We start from the raw sequence: 20,746 nt of genomic DNA on the forward strand, positions 1-20,746 counted from the left end.
CAAATCCTTTGGAGTAGTAACATTAATATATAATTAGAAAATGATTGTATTTTATGACAAATTTGACTTGTTTCCCAAAAAACACCACAATTTGCCAAAATTCGCTAGATGTTCAATTCCACGAGTTCCTGACTTTTTAGGACCTTTTTACCATTAGCACTTGTGGAATTATTTGATTTTTTAGCATTACGTTGCAACACTCTCTCGATCTTGTTAAATCTCACTAAAAATAAAATTCGCATAAAATTTTTGCAGAAATCACGTATTTTGCACAAATAGTACAAAAATTATGACACTTCTTGAGAAAATCCTTTATGAATTTTGTCAAGAGTTTCGCGTTGGTGGTTGTGAAAGTCTGTTTATCGATGCAAAACTTATCTGTTATGGAATTCATGAACTTTTGCATGCAAAATTTTGTTTTAGCGCATAAATTTATGTGTATATATAAGCAATTAAAGTGTGAAATTTGTCAAGAGTTTCACATTAGTCATTGCAAAAGTCTACTTTTGATGCAAAATTTACGAGAAGTCGGCAAAATTCATGAACTTTTGCATGTTGTCAACTTTAAGCGATGTGAAATTCTATTTTAACATGTAAATATATATATATATATATATATAAAGGGAATTAGAGTGCAAATTTTGTCATGAGTTTCGTGTTGGTGGTTGCGAAAATATGTCTTTCGATGCAAAATCATAAAAAGTTTGTAGAATTCACAAACTTTCTCATGTTGTCAATTTTAAGCAATGCAAGATTCTATTTTTGTGTGCAAATTTACCTGTATATATAGGCATTTGTGTTATTTTTTTTTTTTGTATTTGGAAAGAGCAATAACCCTTTTCGTCTAGAATCTAACCCTCTTCCCTATACCCTTGAGGCGATTATTGTGATAGTTTTTTGTTTCATTCCGACACCCATTGACTTTTTTGGTTAGTTTTTTTGTTCCATTTCAGCAATTACCATTATTTTTAAACTTTTTTCTTTTTCTATAGATATGAGCAGTTAATAGATGTAGTTGGGGTTGATTGTGCACATGCATTGAATAGGGATTATAGGGTATTGTGGATTATTGGCTTTCTAAGTGATAGCTTTTTCTGTGGGCAGGATGCATAATATTTACAACTTATTGTTACCTGAATGATATATTGTGTGGTTGGTATAGGCAGTTATGATGACTTGTGAAAGGGTATGATTATTTTATTGTAGCACTAAGCTAGTAAAGGTAATAAAAAAAGCCATTATTTGTGAAGTTAAACACGAAGTTGTTGATTGCAAAATTACACAAAAAGCAACCATAAGCAATGCACAAGAAGCAATTGATGAATGAAATTATGAGAATCATGTGGATAATATGCATCTATCTTAAGAACATTTATGTATTGAGCTCAATCCTTTAGAGAACATCTTTTTCAAATAATTAACGATGAGAGGATTATTGCTGATAATGTTGAACCACGTGGGCAAATTAATGTTGGTAATATTCATCGCAGTATGTTGGATGACACTCAATCTTTCAATGAAGATGACAAATCTAGGTAAAGGTTTTTGGACTTCTTTATTTTTGCTTAAGCTTAATTATAAACAAGCATGACGTGGACGAGAATGAACTAGAGAGGTGATATATGGTGCATTGGAAGAGTCTTTTAGGATGCTTTCTGCCTATTGTGATAATTTGATTACAGTTTGTTAAAGCAGAGGCCCCCATTGATACTACATCATCATCTTTTATGATAAAAACATGTTTTCAGATGATTAACTACAATACTCACAAACAACTTGTCGATTTTTTATTTCCTTTCTCACCCATACCATAAGATGCACTTATTGAAAAAAATCACCATCGATGATTTTTTGCCAATAAAGTATCGCCAATCTTCTTACCGTTGATGTTTGGCCCTGAAAAAATAGCCATAATTTGTCATTGGTTGGAGACCACAAAACCTTAATTTTTGTGAAACCCTAGTTTTGCTTTTATACTATGCTTGTATGAAAAATTGTAATTCCGATTTTTTTTTTGCATCACCTCTAATCAGTTATATCTAAGTAAATTTGTATGTTAAAACAGAATCTTGCATCACTTAAAGTTGACAACATGCAAAAAATCATAAATTTTGAAAAATTTTCATGAATTCTGCATCGAAAGTAGACTTTTGCAACAATCAACTCAAAAATCTTGACGAAATTCACACTCTTATTGCCTATTACACATAAATGTGTACTCTAAAACAAAATTTTGCATGCAAAAGTTTGTGAATTTTGCAAGATGAATTCTGCATTGACAAACAAACTTTCGTAACCACCAATGCAAAACTCTTGATGAAATTCGCAAGAATTATTGTGATTTTCATATTATTTGCGCGAAATGCATGATTTTTGCAAAAAAATCATGTGAATGCCATTTTTAGTGAGATTTAGCGAGATCGAGAGAACATTGTGGCGTAACCCTTAAAAATTAGGGAGTTTCACAAGTGCTAAAAGTAAAAAGGTCCTAAAAAGTTGGGAGCCTGTGAAATTAGTTATGGATTTTAGCAAATTATGAAGTTTTTTAAAAAACACATCAAATTTATCGTACGGTCATTTCCCAATGTATAACTGAAATGCTTGTTGTGTAGGGCGTAGAAGTTAGACAAGCCCCTGGTGGTTTCATTTGTGCTTGGCTTGTAAAAAGGTCATTCAAACTCTCTAGACAAGTCAAACATGAATAACAGGTGTTCTTCATCTCAGCTTCCCTCAATTCGTACAGGCTCATTAAGTAGTATTAATATATATTTTAAATATACTTGATATTACATAATGTAATGTTTGGCTTGCAAGCAAAATGATTAAGAGTTCAGATTCTATTGTTTTCAGCTTTGAAACGATGTGTTTACAAAAGGTTTAAAGTTGAAATCTCATTCTTTTCAGCTTTTAAAATAAATTTTGGTAAACGAGTGCTTGGCTCACTTGCCACAAAAACGAACCAAGCTTGAACAGCTCATGTTCGGTTCATTTGGCTCCTTTACCAGCCTACTATTATTGCCAGAAAAAGATGTTTTACCCCTCATGCTTAAAGTTAAATTGGGTCAGGTATAACCCCTTTAGGCATGGATTGGGTAAAGTAAGCCAAAGCATCCGCGATTGCCAGAGTTCGACTTGCGCAAGCAAAGCCAATCAGGGGAGAGATGGAGATTGTGGTGAGGGAGATTGGCGTCTTGGGGAGCGGCCAGATGGGCTCCGGCATCGCCCAACTCGCCGCCGTTTCTGGCTTCGACGTCGTGATGGTCGATTCTGACGAGAACGCTCTCAGAAAAGGGCTCCTAACCATCCAATCCTCCATCCATCGATCCCTCAACAAAGGCCAGCTCTCTAAGGTATAACCTCTCTCTCTCTATAGTTTTTTTGTTTGGATTAGTGGGTTTAGTGGTTCTGTTATTTGGGGTGGTGAATAACCAGCTTTTGTTTCGTCTGCCACCGTCTCGTATTTATGGGTCATCTCCAATTTTATAGTTTATAAACGCCTTTGTTCTTATGGAATTGATAATTCTTCTTTGCTAATGTTGGGGCCTATGCATGCAGCTATCTCGTTATGTTTTTCAGGCTTACTACTCATGGAGTGTATGTTTGGAATCACAGTAGTATGCGATAATGGTTAGTATAAGAGTTTGATAGACATATGATTTCTCTGCGCCATTAGAGTGCCGCCTACATGTCTAATATGTGCTATCATTTGGGGTCTCATCAGTCAGCTTAAGGACTTGAGGACTTTACATGATTAGGCGCTGTTTTTTGTTGATGTTCCTCTTTTCTATGTTTTTTTATTTTATGGGGATTGGTTGAGATGAAAGGAAAAATCTAAAAAAGTTGCGATGTTTAGCGTGACGCAACAACAAATCGTTATGGTATTCTGATAGTTAAGATCATATCTTATCACCTCAGCATGTCTTTGTGAATACTGATGAGGTTGCTTGGAAAAGAAGCTCTCAGGGTGCTTCTAACGCAAACTTTAGCACCTCCATGCTTGGCACACAGTTCTGAACTTTCTAAGGGTACTTTTCAGTGGAAATGTGAGAAGTGGATTCCCTGGTAGCAATATTCTCTGGTAAAAAACTAAGATCCTTTTACCACCTGTCCAACTGGTAACATGAATTCTTTCTATAACTCCTAAGGAAGCTTCCTTTCAAAGTTTCATGTCGGATGGCATAATTGTGTTATTCAAGGTTTATCTAAATACAAAGAATGATGAATGCCACCAGAAAAAAAATATTATTATCATGTATGAAATTGGCAAACAATTGTTGTCAAAACAGTAGACTCGAACCACATGAAGTCAAATAATTTAGTTGACCACGTCAATGCTGATTATAACTATTGTCTTAGATGTGTTAAAAAACATGGTCCTTGGGCATATTATTGGTTTTCATCATTTTTAAGAGCACCATCTCAAAATATGGTAGCAGCTATTTTAGAATCTTCAATATGTGTGCCTTTAATTGACTAAGATATTTTTTAAAGAGAAGACAAAGACATTAACCCTTTGTTCATGTACTTGATTAAGGGCATAAGACAACCCTGATGAATGATCTCTAGAGTTCTGTGATGTACTAGAGTCCAGCCTAGTTTCCAAGAAGACAAATGTAGCGAAGAAGAAGCTTACTTTCAAGAAACTTGACCACACAGTGTAACTACCAGTCCATCTCAAGAGTAATATCTACATTTTCTAAAAAGAGAAGTGTCCAGCTAAAAGACAGCATAAGGTTGTGCTCATGATATCAAAAATCCTTTAATACAGTCATGACATTCTAGGATAGTTGTTAGACATAGCTTTGGCCGGCCATATAGTAAAGAAAAAGGAGTTTACGGTGAAGCTGAGAGAGATTCAGTCTAGTGATTATTGCATGTACATTAAAAACAACCCATGTTTTGATTTTATTAGGATTATCACATGCAAGCTAAGACTAAGGGATGATGATTTATGCTCATGAATGTCCACCCTATGATTAACCTCTTATCTCAGTTTGAGGTGTCAACATAGATTTTTGGGTTAAATTTGTTATAGAAGGATTACTGTTAAGAAGAATGAGTCTATTGAGTTTGAGGGCCACTTTGTGGGCAAGCATAACCTTTTTGCATCAGTAGTAATGAGACAATAGCAACTTCTACCTAATTTGATTTTACATTTGTTGTTGATGAATGTAGGCAACACTTAGGTTGATGCACAAAGATATTAATAAAAATGAAAAGGTTAGCTCGACCTGGTATTTCATGTAAAGTTAGGTCCAGATGATGTCCTGGATCTCCAACTTCACATGGTCCACATGTTAAAGAGGACTCTTCCCATGCTAGTATACATCAACATGATCCATACATTAAAGTAGACTCTGGTGATTGTCCATTAAAAGGAAACCCCTCTCACAAGGAGTCCAACATGATAGAAAGAAAGAGTACTGTTGAAATTGTATTAAAGCAAACCTATAATCAGGAGTCCAAAGCAAATATGAACTTGTACTCAAGAATCATTGTACATCATGTAACGCTTGACAACATCTATAAAAAGGGAGGATGCCTCCTCTTTGTCGTGTAAGACAAATATATATATATATATATATATATATATATATATAGAGAGAGAGAGAGAGAGAGAGAGAGAGAGAGAGAGAGAGAGAGAGAGAGTTCCCAACAGTGGACGTAGGTCACGTTTGGACCGAACCACTAAAAAACTTTTTTTTTTGTTCTTGTGTGTGATCTCGTATCGTGTTGTCTCCCAATGACTCACATTTTTACATGGTATTAGAGCTAGCTGACTCTCGCGAGCTTCAGTAATTGATGTAGTGTTTTTTCATCCCCTAGTAGCTATGGCGTCAGGTTCATTCTCCTTGATGCTCAGTCTGTCAGTTCAGTGGAATGTGTTCGCCCCTTGTATTCGTAAAGTTGGACAGAAATAACTACTTGCTGTGGCTCTCTCAAATTGAGTTTGTCATGAATAACTAGGACTTCATCAAATTCGTGGATGGTTCCCATCTTGTGCCAACTTCGTTCATTAGAGAAGGTGAGCAATTAAAATCAAATCCTGATTTTATTACATCGAAATGTCTTGATCAAATCGCGTTGAGTTGGATCAAGGCCACAATTATCGAGGTCATACGGGGGACAAATCATTCGAGTCCCATCTGTCAGGGAGGCATAAATTGCATTAGAGAAATGATATGCATCTTATTCGAGTGTGCGAATCCTCCATTTGAACTGTGATCTTCAAAACGTGAAAAAGGAAGGAAAGATCATGATGAAATATCTAAATCATGTTAAGTTCCTTACGAACTCTCTTTGCATAGTTGATGAACCTATCTCTGATGGAGACCTAGTTCAATACGCTCTTAATGATCTGACTTGAGACTATACAAGTTTCATTACGACAATTACTACTTCCTCTCTTAATAAGCTCCCTAGGTTCTCTAAGATTTTGATATATTGCTTAATCAAGAACAGAGGCTTCAAATGCTAAATCCTAAGTCTCCCAGCAAGCAGAAACGTGTGGTCGAGGCCGTGGTGGTTGTAATGGTCGAGGAAGAGAGGTTGATTGCTTTAACCCTTTCCAAAATTTTCAAATTTGGTGCCAGAGATAATCATGGGCAGCCAAGGGAACCCTTACGTGATGCTGATCAAAGAAATGATCAAGTGATCTGTCAGTTTTATGGTTGCAAAAACCACACAACTCACATTAGTTACGATATTCCTAAGGTGTTTGTAGCTATGGCCCCAAATAGTATGCAAGATAGTTTTTGGTACCCAAATATAGGTGCTGCTCACCATATGTCTATTGATGATCAAAATATGGTTAACACGTCGGAGTATCATGGCAGTGAGGGAGTCATAGTTGGTAATGCTGCAAACTTACTAATCTCAAGCATACGTAATGTTTCTTTGCCCACTAATGAAAAACGTTTTGAACTTTGATCTCTTGGGTGTTTTACATATTCTTAACATTAAGAAAAAGTTATTATCAGTTGCCAAATTTACTTGAGATAATAATTGTGTTTTTAAGTTCAATGCTGACGGTTTCTTTAAGGATCGGAGGAATGAGACTACTCTCCTAAGAGGTCTGAATAGAGGAGGATTGTACCCCTGGTCGTCCCATCCTCAAGGCGGAAGGAAGAGTCCAGGAGTTGTTCCGGGTGAAACTAGTTTTGCTAGAGTTTCTCATAATTTTTTTAAGGGTGTTTGGCATTGTCGTTTGGGACATGTTAATTCAATAACGTTAAACCTGCTTGAGCAAAATAAATTAATTGCATGTGATGGTAATAACTTTAATTTGTGTGATGATCAATCATGCTCTAGTTGTGTTGTGAATAAGATTCACAAACTTCCTTTTTGAGAAGCCGATTTCTCTGCACATTCTTCTTTAAAAGTTATCCACCGGTCTCTCCTTCACGAGAAGGATATGTTTATTATTTGTTGTTGGTTGATAATTATTCCAGGTTTTGTTGGATCTTTCCTTTGTATAAAAAGTCTGATGCTTTATCATGCTTTTGAAATTTTCAAAATCATAACTGAAAATCAATTTGAAAGAAAATAAAATTTTTTCATAGTGATGGGGGTAGAGAATTTGTTAGTGGTGCTTTTTCTGATTTTTTGAATAAGCATGAAATGAAAAGATGCTTGACCTGCCTGCACACACCTCAACATAACGGAATTGTTGAGAGAAAATATAGACATGTTTGAAAAACAGGTATGAGTCTTTTGACATATGCTTCCTTAAATCATGAGTTTTGGGTTGATGTTTTCCGTATTGCGGTTTACTTGATTAATCGTTTCCTTAGTCCAAACTTGAGTGAGAAGTTTCCATATTAATTACTGCTGAGTTGTGTCACTGGCTATAACCATCTTAAAATTTTTGGATGCACGTGCTAGCTTTATTTAAGACCTTATGTAAATTCAAAATTATTGCCTAGATCTAGTTTTTATAGGATATGGCACAAATTATAAAGGTTATGTTTGCTACAACCCTATGACAGTTAAAGTCTTTATTTCCAGGCATATTATATTTGATGAGTCAAAATTTTTATATGCTAGAACAAAATATCCTATTGTAGACAAAGAAGTTTCGTCTTGGATCCAAGAACATAATCAAACCCAATTACCATTAGTAAGTCTTGTCAGTATCCTACTTGGAACTCCCGCAAGTGTCGAACTTCCTGGTTTCTTCTTATCTAACCCCAATCATGTTCTGTCGCAAGACCCTGGGCTCCAAGGCGAAGACCAAGAAAACGTGAGTTCTGGTCCCAGTTCTCCAAGAGAGTTTCATGTTATTCCAAGTCATGTATCTAGTTCTAAACCTCCTCTTGTAATAAGTCCTATGGTCAACCAAGGACCTGTGAGAATCCATCATATGATAACCAGATCCCAAGATGAGACATTGAAACCAAGGCTGTTCACAGATATAAAATATCCTATTTGCTTAGATCTTTTGAGTGGTGTTACAAGAAGAAAAGGAATCGTATGAAAAGACGAGGTCTTCATGATGCAACCTCCAGGATTTGAGGACATGCGTCACCCTGTAAGCTTAATCAAGCATTATATGGATTGAAATAGGCCCCACGTGCATGGTTTGAACGGTTGAAGGTGTACTTGGTGAAATTAAAATTAGTGGAGTCCCAGGCTGACTCATCTTTGTTCATTCAACATAATAATGATATTAAAATCTCCGTCTTGATATATGTTGATAACATTGTTGTTACAAAGAGTTCCTATCAAGAAGTCAAAAATATTATTCAAGCTTTTGGTCAAGAGTTCTCAATCAAAGATTTGGGTCGATTGCACTACTTTTTGGGCATTGAAGTTATTCAAGAGTCATCCGGAATTGTCTTAACTCAAAGGAAGTATATTACATATCTTCTCATTAAATCGAGTATGATTGCTTACAAATCTGTTCTCACTCCTGCGGCTACAAATGTTTCACTTTTGAAATAATCTGGGAAGCAGAGAGATCCCGACAGTGGATGTAGGTTATGTTTGACCGAACCACTATAAAACCTGTTTTTCGTGTGTGTGTGTGTGATCTTGTATCATTTTGTCTCTCAGTGACTTGCATTTTTCCATTTCACTTACCTTATAGTAATTGCTTGGTAAGCTCAAAACATATTCTTCTGATAAGATTGCTAGGAAGACCTTTCCAAAGTGGAGTAGGTTGGATAAGTTGGTAGTCATAGTGTAATTGTAATGAAATATGCGGAAAAGTAAAGAGTGCTCTAAGCACTTACAACATCCACTAATGAACAAACAACAAGGGCTAATACCCAAACCCAAAGGAGACAACACCATAAAAATATAAATGCCTCTTATTGAAAGAGAGAGAACTCTCAAGAGTGAAAAATACAAGAGGGGTTCACCCCTATTTATACACAAAAGAAGGAGAGGAGGAGTGGCCATATGGCCTTAAAAGAAGAGCCACCTAGGGGCTCCCATGGAGTCGTTGGGAGCCCCCAACGGTCACAAATGTGACCGTTGGGGGCCCCATCGACTCCATGGTGGGGCCCCTATTAGGTGGACACAAAACCAAAAAAAATAAAAGATAAAAAATAAAAAAGAAAAAATACAAAAAGAAAGAAAAGAAACAAGTACCCCTATCGGGTACTTGTGAAATGACTAAAATACCCCTATCGGGTATTTTAGATTATACAAATATATATGTATATAAATATATACATATATATGAATTACATATATTTTAACACCCTCCCTCAAGCTTTACGGGGATATGACCGAAAGCTTGTTAAGAAGAAACAAAAACCGAGGAGCTGCAAGAGCCTTAGTGAAGAAGTCCGCCAACTGGTACTCTGATGTGACGTAAGGTAGTGCTATGGTTCCTCTTAGGTATTCATCACGAACGTAATGGCAGTCCATCTCAATATGCTTAGTACGCTCATGGAAGGTGTGATTGCTTGCAATATAGATTGCGCTTTTGTTGTCGCAACACAACTTCGAAGGAGTAGAGATGACAATGCCCATATCACTGAGGAGGCTTCTTAACCACACAAGTTCCATGGTTGTAGTGGCCATAGCACGATATTCGGCTTCCGTTGAGGACAAGGATACTTTGTGTTGCTTCTTGCATCTCCAAGAAATCATAGAGTCACCTAAGAAAACACAAAATCCAGTAGTTGAGACTCGGTCATTGGGATTTCCTCCCCAATCTGCATCAGTATAAGCAATTAAATCAAGGGATGAGGCAGAGGAAAGAAAAACTCCCTTAGTTATGATATTTTTGATATATCTGACGATCCTTAAAACTGCACTCATGTGCACAGTTGTAGGTGCATGTTGAAATTGACTGACAGAGTGAACGGCATGAGAAATGTCTGGCCGTGTGATGGATAAGTAGGTTAGAGACTCAACAAGTTGCCGGTAGGGAGTAGGATCCTCGAGAGGTGTTCCATCTTCCAACCTTAATTTTGCATTGATGACTTCTGGGGTTTCTGTCTTCTTATCGTCGGAAATACCAGATTTGGAACATATGTCAGCAGCAAGTTTCATCTGAGAGAGAATGTACCCTCGAGGAGAGTACGCCACTTCAATTCCTAAAAAATATCTTAAGAATCCAAGGTCAGACATATCAAAATTTTCTTTCAAAACCTTTTTAATATCATTAATGCCTTTCTCATCACTTCCTGTGATGATCATATCATCAACATAAAGTAGTAAAATAACTACTGAAGACCCTGCACTTTTCACAAACAAAGCAGTGTCAGTATAACATGAACGAAAATTCAAACTTGTCATTACATTACTAAATCTATCATGCCAAGCCTTTGGGACTTGTTTTAAACCATATAATGCCTTTTTAAGTTTAAGAATTTTATTTTTATCAATACATACTCCTGGTGGGGGATCCATGTAAACTTCTTCATTTAATTCGCCATTTAGAAAAGCATTCTTAACATCGAGTTGATAGATAGGCCATTTTTTCACTAACGCAATAGCAATAAGAGTCCTAACACTAGTCATTCTAGCAACAGGTGCGAAGGTTTCTTCATAATCTATACCTTATTCCTGAGCATATCCTTTAGCTACTAACCGTGCTTTATAACGTTCTAATGAACCATCACTCTTGGTTTTAATTTTGAAGACCCATCTACATCCTATTGATTTCTTTCCAGTGGGTAACGAAGTTATTTCCCAAGTTTTTGCTTTTTCAAGGGCACTAAGCTCTAAGTTCATGGCTTCAACCCATTGGGGAATATTTTTGGCCTCATTATAGTGTGAAGGTTCATGAAATGAATGCAACGCAATTAGACATGCTCTATATCTAGGAGTTAAGGACTCATAGGAAACAAACCTATTAGGAGGATTGGAGATCCGACTGGATCTCCTTAAAGATGTTTCTTCAATGTTGGATCCTTGAGAGTATTTTTCTAAGGCACTTATTTGAGTTTGTTGACCACGCCTAACATATGTTTGGATTGGTCTATTATTCTCATCTATAGCATTATCAAGAGGAATTTCCTCTAGGTCATTCAAAGACTCATTAGAGATTTCCTCTTCTTGAGGAGTCTCATCTTCTTGAGATAGAAGATCAAATAAAAAAGTATATTCACTTTCGTCAATATCTTTAGTTTTCACAAAACCATTCTCATTTTCCAAAAATGTTACATCTTTGGATACATAGAGTTTGTTATTTTTCAAGTCAAAACATCTAAAACCCTTTTGATTTTCTCCATAACCCAAGAAAACGCATTCAATAGCTTTAGGAGATAATTTGTCCCGTTTATGAGTAAGGACAAAACATTTGCATCAAAAGACTCTTAATCTATTGAAGTCTGGTGTTCTTTCAAATAGTTTTTCGTATGGAGATGTATTCTGTAAGGATGAAGATATCATTCTATTTATTAAGTAAGTTGAGGTTAAGGCCGCTTCGGCCCAAAAATTCTTTGGAATTTCTTTGGAAATAAGGAGTGTCCTAGTGGTTTCCATGATATGTCTATGCTTTCTTTCGGCCAAGCCGTTTTGTTGGGGAGTCCTAGGACACGATCTTTGATGACAAATTCCATTTACTTCTAAATAGTTTTGAAATTCATTTGATAAATATTCTCCACCCGAATCGGATCTAAGAGTAGAGATATTACTTGAAAATTGATTTTTAACTATCATATGAAATTTTTTGAAGAACTCAAAGACTTCGGATTTTAAATTGAGAAAGTAAATCCATACATACCTAGTGTAGTCATCGATGAAAGTGACATAATAGGAGTACCCTCCTTTAGACATGACGGGGGAAGGACCCCAAACATCCGAATGGACTAACTCAAAAGGTCTTTTGGACACAAAAGTTCGGTTTGGAAAAGGAGTAGATTTCATTTTGCCAAAAATACAATTCTTGCAAACAAAATGTTTCTCATTACAAAATTTCTTTCCAAATGGAAAGGACTACATTTTTGAGAAACTTGGATGTCCAAGTCTTTGATGCCAAATATCAATATTTTTATCTTGGACATGGTTACAAAAAGAGTTAATGGGGAGTTTCAAGTTGCTCATGTAATAGAGATCTCCCCTTCTATGGCCTTGCCCAATCAGCTTCCCGGACCGGAGATCCTGTATAGAGCAATCCTTAGTTGAGAAGGAGATTTTACATCCATGATCGCATATTTGAGCAACAGAGAGGAGATTTAAATTAAGTTGAGGTACAACTCTCACGTTTGACACAAAGAAGTCTTTTGAAAAGTTTAAAGTTCCAAAACTTTTTACTTGTAAAGATGTACCATCGGCAGTTGAAACATAGGAGTTTTTATAATTATTACATAAATCGGAAAGCTCATTTTCAAGGGGGGTCATATAAAAGGAAGCTCCAGAGTCAAGGATTCAAGACGACATACCTGGAGGAGAGGAAGAAGCTACGGCGGCACCCGAAGTTGATGGAATCTTGAGTAGAGTTTGTAGTGCCTCCGATAGTTGAGTGGCTTCCTCTTTCTTTTGAGTGCCTCCGAAAAAGAGTCCGTTCCTTTGATTGCTTCCTCTTTCTTTTGAGTGGCTTCTTCAACGGAAGCAACTTTATTTTTTGGTGCTTCATTCAACTTAGGGCAATTAGGTCTTATATGACCCGGTTCTTGACAATGATGGCAAATGGCTTTTCTATAGTTGCCATTATAGTTATTTTGCCTTCCAAAATGAGGAGGTTTGTAGGTTTTCATATGATTGCCGGGTTTAGATACGGCCAAGACATCATTTCCTCCTTTAATCATGCCAAGACGGGTTTCTTCTTGGCATATTTCGGCAATGACATCTTCCAAAGGAAGAGGCTTTGATCTATGTAGGAGGGAGGATCTAACTTGTTCATACTCGGGCCTAAGCCCATGTAAAAATTGGAAAAAGTGTTCTTTTTCCATTTGTTCTCTCCTTAATTCCACATCTATACTAGAAACCCATTTTGGTTCTAGCAAGGATAACTCATCCCATAGAGGGCCAAGAGTGCTAAAGTAGTCCCTAACACTCATTTCTCCTTGTTTGATAGTCCGGATTTTTTCTTGAAGAAAGAATTGACGAGCAAGGTCTTTTTGGGTAAACATACCTTTCATGAAGAACCATGCTTCATTTGCCATCCGAAATTTGGCAATGTTGGCGCAAATCTTAAGCTCCACATTGTTCATGAACCAAGCAAGAATCTTGGCGCAAATCTTAAGCTCCCATGGAGTCGTTGGGAGCCCCCAACGGTCACAAATGTGACCGTTGGGGGCCCCATCGACTCCATGGTGGGGCCCCTATTAGGTGGACAAAAAACCAAAAAAAATAAAAGATAAAAAATAAAAAAGAAAAAATACAAAAAGAAAGAAAAGAAACAAGTACCCCTATCGGGTACTTGTGAAATGACTAAAATACCCCTATCGGGTATTTTAGATTATACAAATATATATGTATATAAATATATACATATATATGAATTACATATATTTTAACAGTAATCAGATGCACAACTTTTTGAACAGTTAACAAAAAATGCTCCACATGACCATGTATGTAGTAGATAAGGCATGCGTTCTAGGATGTTGGTCCACATTCCTTGTTGTTGCAGGTCAGAGCCATTTTCTTTGGGTGATGTGGCCAAAGATGTTAAGTGGTAATCTATGTTTGAAATTGCCATTATATGTTTTTGGGCCTTGGCAAGATTACTTCTAAGGAGCACAGACCTATCGAGTTTGAGGGCGATTTTGTAGGTGAACATAACCTCTTTGTGTCCTAGTAATAATAGGATAGCTGCTTGTACATAATTGATTGTACATTTGTTGTTGATGCATTTATGTGACATTTGGTTTGAGGAGCACAGATCAATAAAAAAATGAAATGGTTGGCTCTACTTGGTATTTGAATTACCTTTATAAGAATTTACTATGGTAAATTCAAATCATGTCTGATATTACTTAAAAAAAACTCATGTCTGATATGATTTCTAGAAAAGCCTTTCCAAATGGGAGTAGGTTATTTAAGTTGCTAGCCATGGGGAGATTTTTGGATATTCACCAATGATCATAATAGCTATTTCATCACCTTTGTTGGTGATATGTTGCTTTATATACACTTCACATTTTAGAAACACCGGGCATCTAAAATTAAGGAGTATAAAACATGCTGACCATGGAATTCTCCACATGACCATGTGTTTGATAGACAAGGCATGAGCTGTAGGATTTTGTCCACATTCTATGTTGCCTTCATATTTCTTTTGTGTAACAACTTAACTAAGTTTACAGTGCTTTACCGAATCAAGAATTGTTTCTGACCTTGACCAAGTAGTTGAGCCATTTTTCTCTAGATGATGTATGCAAAGATGTTAAGTGGTAGAGATGTCACTGTAGCTTTTCATGTTAGATTTACCCTGGGAAGATTACTATTAGAAGCATGCACCTATGAGCATAGTCATGGGGGACTTTTTGAATGTTAACAAGTGATCACAACACAATAGCTATTGCGTCACCTGTGTTGGTGATATACTGCTACGTGCATACTTCACATTTCAGAAACATTAGGCATCTGAATTTATGGAGTACAAGACATGTTGTCCATGGAATGTTGCACATGAACATGTTAAACAAGGCATGAGTTGTAGGATGTTGCTTCCACAATTCTCTCATATAACAACTTAACTAAGTATGACTTATCAGTGCAATGCTTTACCACATCAAGAATGGTTTCTGATCTTGACTCAAGTAGTTGAACCATTTTTTTTAGATGATGTATGCAAAGATGTTAAGTGGTAATCTATGTTTGAGATCGTGAATATGGGTTTTCATTTTAGATTTATCTTGTCCTGACAAGATTTCTTTTAGAAAGCATGTCCCTATTGAGTTTGAAGGCCATTCTGTGGGCGAGCGTAACCTTTTTGCATCACTGCACGACATTTATATTGATGCATGTGGCTATTAAAAAAAATTAAGGGGTTACTCGATTTGGTATTTCACCACTCTTGTAATAATTGGCTTGGCAAGTTAAGATCACATTCTGATAAGATTGTTAGGAAGATCTATCCAAAGGGGTATAGGTTGTTTAAGTTGGTAGCGAAATTATAGTCAGATGTGGAACTTTTGCATAGTAACTAATAATCAGAATATCTTTGTCATCACCTTTGTGATCATCTGTTGCTATATGCACTTACATCTAAGGGATATAAGACATGTTAGCCGTGAAATGCTCCATATGGCCATATGTATAATAGACAAGGCATGGGTTGTAGGATGTTTATCAACATTCCATATTGCGTCCAAAAGTAGCACAAAGCCGAGCACCATTTCATAGAGTGTTGTCTACAAGTGAAGTGGACTACGAAATCTGCAAAGCGAGCTGCAACTCTCAGTCTACCATTGTGGACTACAGGAGGGCCGGTTTATTCCTAGGGCATTGGGTGGGGAAGGAAAGTGTCCTCCTACAGGTCTCATTGCCTAAGAAAAGCTCCTGTTCTTGATAACTACACGATCTATTTGTTTCTTTTGTTTTACAACTTAAACTAATTACCAAAACAAGATTTTTTTCTGATCTTGAGTCAGTAGTTGCACACATTGAGGGTGCCGTCATTTTTCCTTTAGCTGATGTGCATAAAGGTGTTTAGAGGTGTGCCTAATAGAAAATATGAAGGTGTGTCTAACTTCTTGTATATAATCTTTCTAAATTAGAGTTCTATTGCAGTTTGTCTGATCTTTTATTGTCTATATGTTTTTTTCCTTGATGTGTGTTATCATGTATGTTTTTGGATTTGACTAGAAACTTTACAGTTTTGATTTGGTCTGCACTACTCTGATAGAGGTTATTGGCATAACTCACTCATATGCTCTTGGTACTTCTTTTCATTTATATTTTGATAGACGCAACTAGACTTTGTAGATCAAATGGAAATGGATAGAATTGTGATCTTGTTGCTTGTTATGACACCTATTTGATAAGCCTCAGCCCTCCTTTTGTGTCTTAATGTAGCTCTTCCAGCAATTGCATTACAGCTATTCATGGAAATTTTGGATCATATATGTATAAAACCCAAATTTTGTTGCTTTTTCTCTTCAATAGTTGGTAGCTGATGATGCTCTGCGGCGGTTACGATGTAGCACAAATTTGCAAGAGTTTCACTCTGCAGATGTTATAATTGAAGCCATTGTAGAAAATGAAAATGTTAAGAAACAAGTATTTTCTGAACTGGACAAGATTGCAAAAGGTTCTGCCATCTTGGCATCTAACACAAGTTCCATCTCCATCACTCGTTTGGCAGCTGCAACCAGTCGCCCAAATCAGGTATGCTTGAAATGTCTGGTACTGGTTTGACATATTAGTACTCAGTTGAATTTGACTTCCATGACCAACATTTATGATTTATGTTTAACATTATCCTTGATTATTTTTTTTTACTCGAAGAAACCGCTCCAGGCTATTATCCTTGATTAATTCTCACCTCATTGTGAGCTGACTTTTGGTGAAATATTTGATAAACTATGTCACATAGGTGCGGGTGCGGTGATGCGGTACTTTATAAAAACTTGGGTGCGGGGAGTATATATATATATTGTTAGAAAATGACCTTGAATGCAATAGGTTAAAAAATGAACCGATAAACACGCAAATAAAGTGCGAATACATAAACCCACTAAGGGGTAACCAAATGCACATAAAGTGCAAACTCATAAACCCACAAAGGGGTGAAGCCAAAATGGCTAAAAAGAATGATTCTTCATTAAGGGAGAGGGTAAAAACAATTAAACATTTACAATGGGGCAAGACCCCTATTTATAAGCCACTAGGAGACCTTGGAAGGGGCTCCACTAATCGTTGGAGGTGGAGCCCCTCCAACGGTTAGAATTCTAACCATTGGAGGGGTCCAACGACTAGATGCTGGACCCTATTCCAAGGTTGACTAAAGTCAACCAAAAGAAAAATAAAAGAAGAAAAGAAAAGAAAAGAAAGAAAATAAAGAAAATAAAAAAGAGAAAGAATAATTACAGTCATATTCATAATTATGAATATGCCTCAAAATGAAAAATGATCAAAATGCCCCTGAGAGCTTACAAATAAAGAAATATATATATATATATATGTAAGTAGATACATATACATATATACATTACGTGTATATATATATATATATATATATTAAGAGATACAATTTAACACCCCCATCAAACTTTGCATGGGGGAATGAAAAGTTTGAAGAATACAAAAGGAAAAATCTCAAAGTCTTCAGTAAAGATGCTATTGAAATTTGCAAATGTCTTCTTCCAATTGATCTTGACAGTGAGCTCCCTTAAGCATTTTTTTGGACAGTCTTTATAATATATCAGGATTATTCTTTCATCTGATCTTTAAGAACCTGAAAAACAAAATAGGAAGCTCAAAGTATACAAGAAGATATAATTGATTTAAAACAAGTAAGATTTTTCAACTTGTAAACATATTATTTAATGTGCAAAAGCAAAGTAATGATGCACATAAGCCTAAAAAATATGAAATGCAAGATTGAATCATACAATAATTTAGTATTTAAAGAAGTCTCATACAGATCAACTTTCAAGAACGTATACTTGAAAATAAGCAAAAGTGAGAAAATTTCAATAAGTGCCTAAGAATAATAGCCATTATGCTTAATGCATTCACATGGTCTAATAGTGGACAAGCAAGAACCCACAATGAAGAATAACGAAATAGTCGACTAAGGCACAATACAAAAGGCCTTAAAAGAGGTAATAAAAAAATATGTGAATTTTTGAGTGAGGGCTTCAAAAGCCATTATGGGCATATGCATACGATATCATTTAACTAAAATAAGTAATTAATGAACATGCATAAATCACATTTCAATGAAGTATATTACTTGAGCTTACAAGAGGCAAAAAAACAAGTGTTATCGAAGGAGATTTTACAAAGGAAATGCTTAAATGATAAAAGAAAAGGTATGATCCTTACACCAGAACAAAGTGTAAAAACACATGCAAGTCCACTTATGAGACAAAGATATATCCTTAGATATACAAGAACACGTGCACATACAAATTGTGCTATCATATGCAAATGAAAACCAAATTACACATTCCTATAAATATGGAATTTTGCAAATCTCAACAATAGTTCATTCATTATAAGCAATCACCTCATTAGACCTCTAAAACCAACAAATCAAGTGTATAAGCGACTAAAACAAGAATATAAATATAATGCCATTAAAGGGCCAAAGACACATACGAAGGCATGTATAAACACCTCTTGTTTATATATATTGATACTTGAAGTGAGTGTATCAGCGACTAGAGCAAGAGTATAACAACCAACCATGGGCTAAAAGTTTCACACAAAAGTATATAAACACCTCTGGTCTACATATAATGACACTCAAAATCAAGTATGTTCAGTGACTAGAACAAGAGTACAAAGCCAACCATGGGCTAAAACACACACGAAGGTGTGACTAAACATCTCTTGTCTACATAAAATGACACTTGAAATGAGTGTATGAACGACTAGAACAAGAACACAAAGACCAATCATAAGCCAACATTACACACAATGGTGTGAAACAACAGGCCTTGCCTACATATAATGACACTCAAAACAAGTGTATCAGCTACTAGATCAAGAGAACAAAGTCATCAATGGGCTAAAAACACACATGAAGGTGTGAATAACATCTCTTGTCTACATAAGGTGACACTTAAATAGGAGACATAGAAGGAGAAAGTCAATTGAGGTAAGAAGACTTGTAATGACAAACACTAATGCAAATAAAATTGACAATTTTAAACATATTTCAAAATACTATGGTTTAAAAAACAATATATATCCATCTCAGGTACTCATAATAAAGAGCATCTATAGTAAAATCAATGGCCAAAGAGAAACCAAGTGATACCACACACTCATAATCAGAGAACATAAAACAATCAGTTTGAGTCAAATCACATATGACAACCAAAACTGACCTAAACCGAAGTGCCCATAACTTACCTCAACAAACATCTCTGATATAACAATAATACAGCCAAAAGGAGGCAAATAACAACCTGTGATGGACAACATAAGTGCCATAAAAGGCAAAGAATACTCTTAAAAGGACATTCTTTCAAATACGCAATGCCATGTGAAAGAACCATTTTAGGATAATCCAAAAATCAAGTTTTAACAATGCAATTACATGCATACCAAATGATAATAGATGCAATTTTATGCAACATAAGATGTCAGAATGACAATAATCTTGAATGAGCAAATAATAGATTTAGACCAATATAGCCACTCTTAATAAAGGTGAAGTTTGAAAGGCTCATGAAAAACCATGAAAGTGAAGTCCACAATTGAAACTTTAAAAGAGGCTCACAAAAAAAACTTTCTTAATGAACGTAAAGGTTCGTTCAATTCACACACAAGAACCAAAACACTTAAAAATAAAAGAAAAAAAATCTCATTAAAGTGAGAAAAATCCACACTTAAAAAGGAATCCTCAAACTTCAAATACTTCTTCACGAACAAGCTCTTTCAAGAACCATAAAGGTTCATACACAAAGCAAACACTTAAGAACCACTAGGGTTCACACACAAAATACTCAAGAGAGATTCCAAATGAAAAAGTGAAGAATATATTTCATACAAGTGGGACAAAATCCACACTAAAATGATTAATAAGTTTATAGACTTGTAACCGGACAACATAAAATTGCACTAAGGCAAACTTATAAGTTTCTTAATGCATAGTAAACCTCATTATATGACTTAAGAAGTTAGAAGTTAGAACTAACTCATAATTCAACAATTGTGCAACAACCATTGAAAGGAAACATAATTTTTACAATGGGACACACTTGAAGACAATCAAATTGGAGATTCTTTAAAAACGTTAAGATGCAAAAAGATAACCATATTTCATATATCAACAATACAAGACTATGCTTTTTAATTGAAACTACTCTTAATTCAAAATAAAAAACTTTTTCAAATAAATATTGCTCATATGAAATGATGCATTAGGTGATCCTTGTTAAAGAAATTAGATCTTAATAAAATTTTCATAGATGATATATGTCAAGAATTTTTTCGAAAAAATACGCTATATTATAAGAAGCCACGAAACAATAATTATGAAGAGAGTATAGAAGAGTAATAATTTTATACTACATATATCATACAAAAATTTTAATGATAACTTCCTTTCAAAGACATACTATTCATATGAAAGGTATACTTACAAACAAAGTTAAGTATATAAATTCAAAGCACCAACATTCATATATTAAAAAACAATAATTCAAGAAAAAGGTTATAT

At 35.4% G+C, this 20,746-nt stretch overlaps 1 protein-coding gene across 1 annotated transcript in view; it reads left to right on the forward strand.

The window, feature by feature from the left end:
- The first annotated feature begins 3,089 nt into the window (after nucleotides 1–3,089).
- LOC149830995 (3-hydroxyacyl-CoA dehydrogenase family protein) overlaps nucleotides 3,090–20,746 on the forward strand; it is a 31,106-nt gene continuing 13,449 nt past the window's right edge. Inside the window, exons 1-2 of the mRNA XM_090013600.1 lie at nucleotides 3,090–3,350; nucleotides 16,516–16,737. Coding sequence (XP_089869726.1) covers nucleotides 3,162–3,350; nucleotides 16,516–16,737 — 411 coding nt within the window. The 5' untranslated portion in view covers nucleotides 3,090–3,161. The remainder of the gene's footprint in view (nucleotides 3,351–16,515; nucleotides 16,738–20,746) is intronic.

This window comes from Nuphar pumila, chromosome 7 (assembly GCF_984573655.1).
Source record: "Nuphar pumila chromosome 7, dmNupPumi1.hap1.1, whole genome shotgun sequence".
Lineage (NCBI taxonomy): Eukaryota > Viridiplantae > Streptophyta > Magnoliopsida > Nymphaeales > Nymphaeaceae > Nuphar > Nuphar pumila.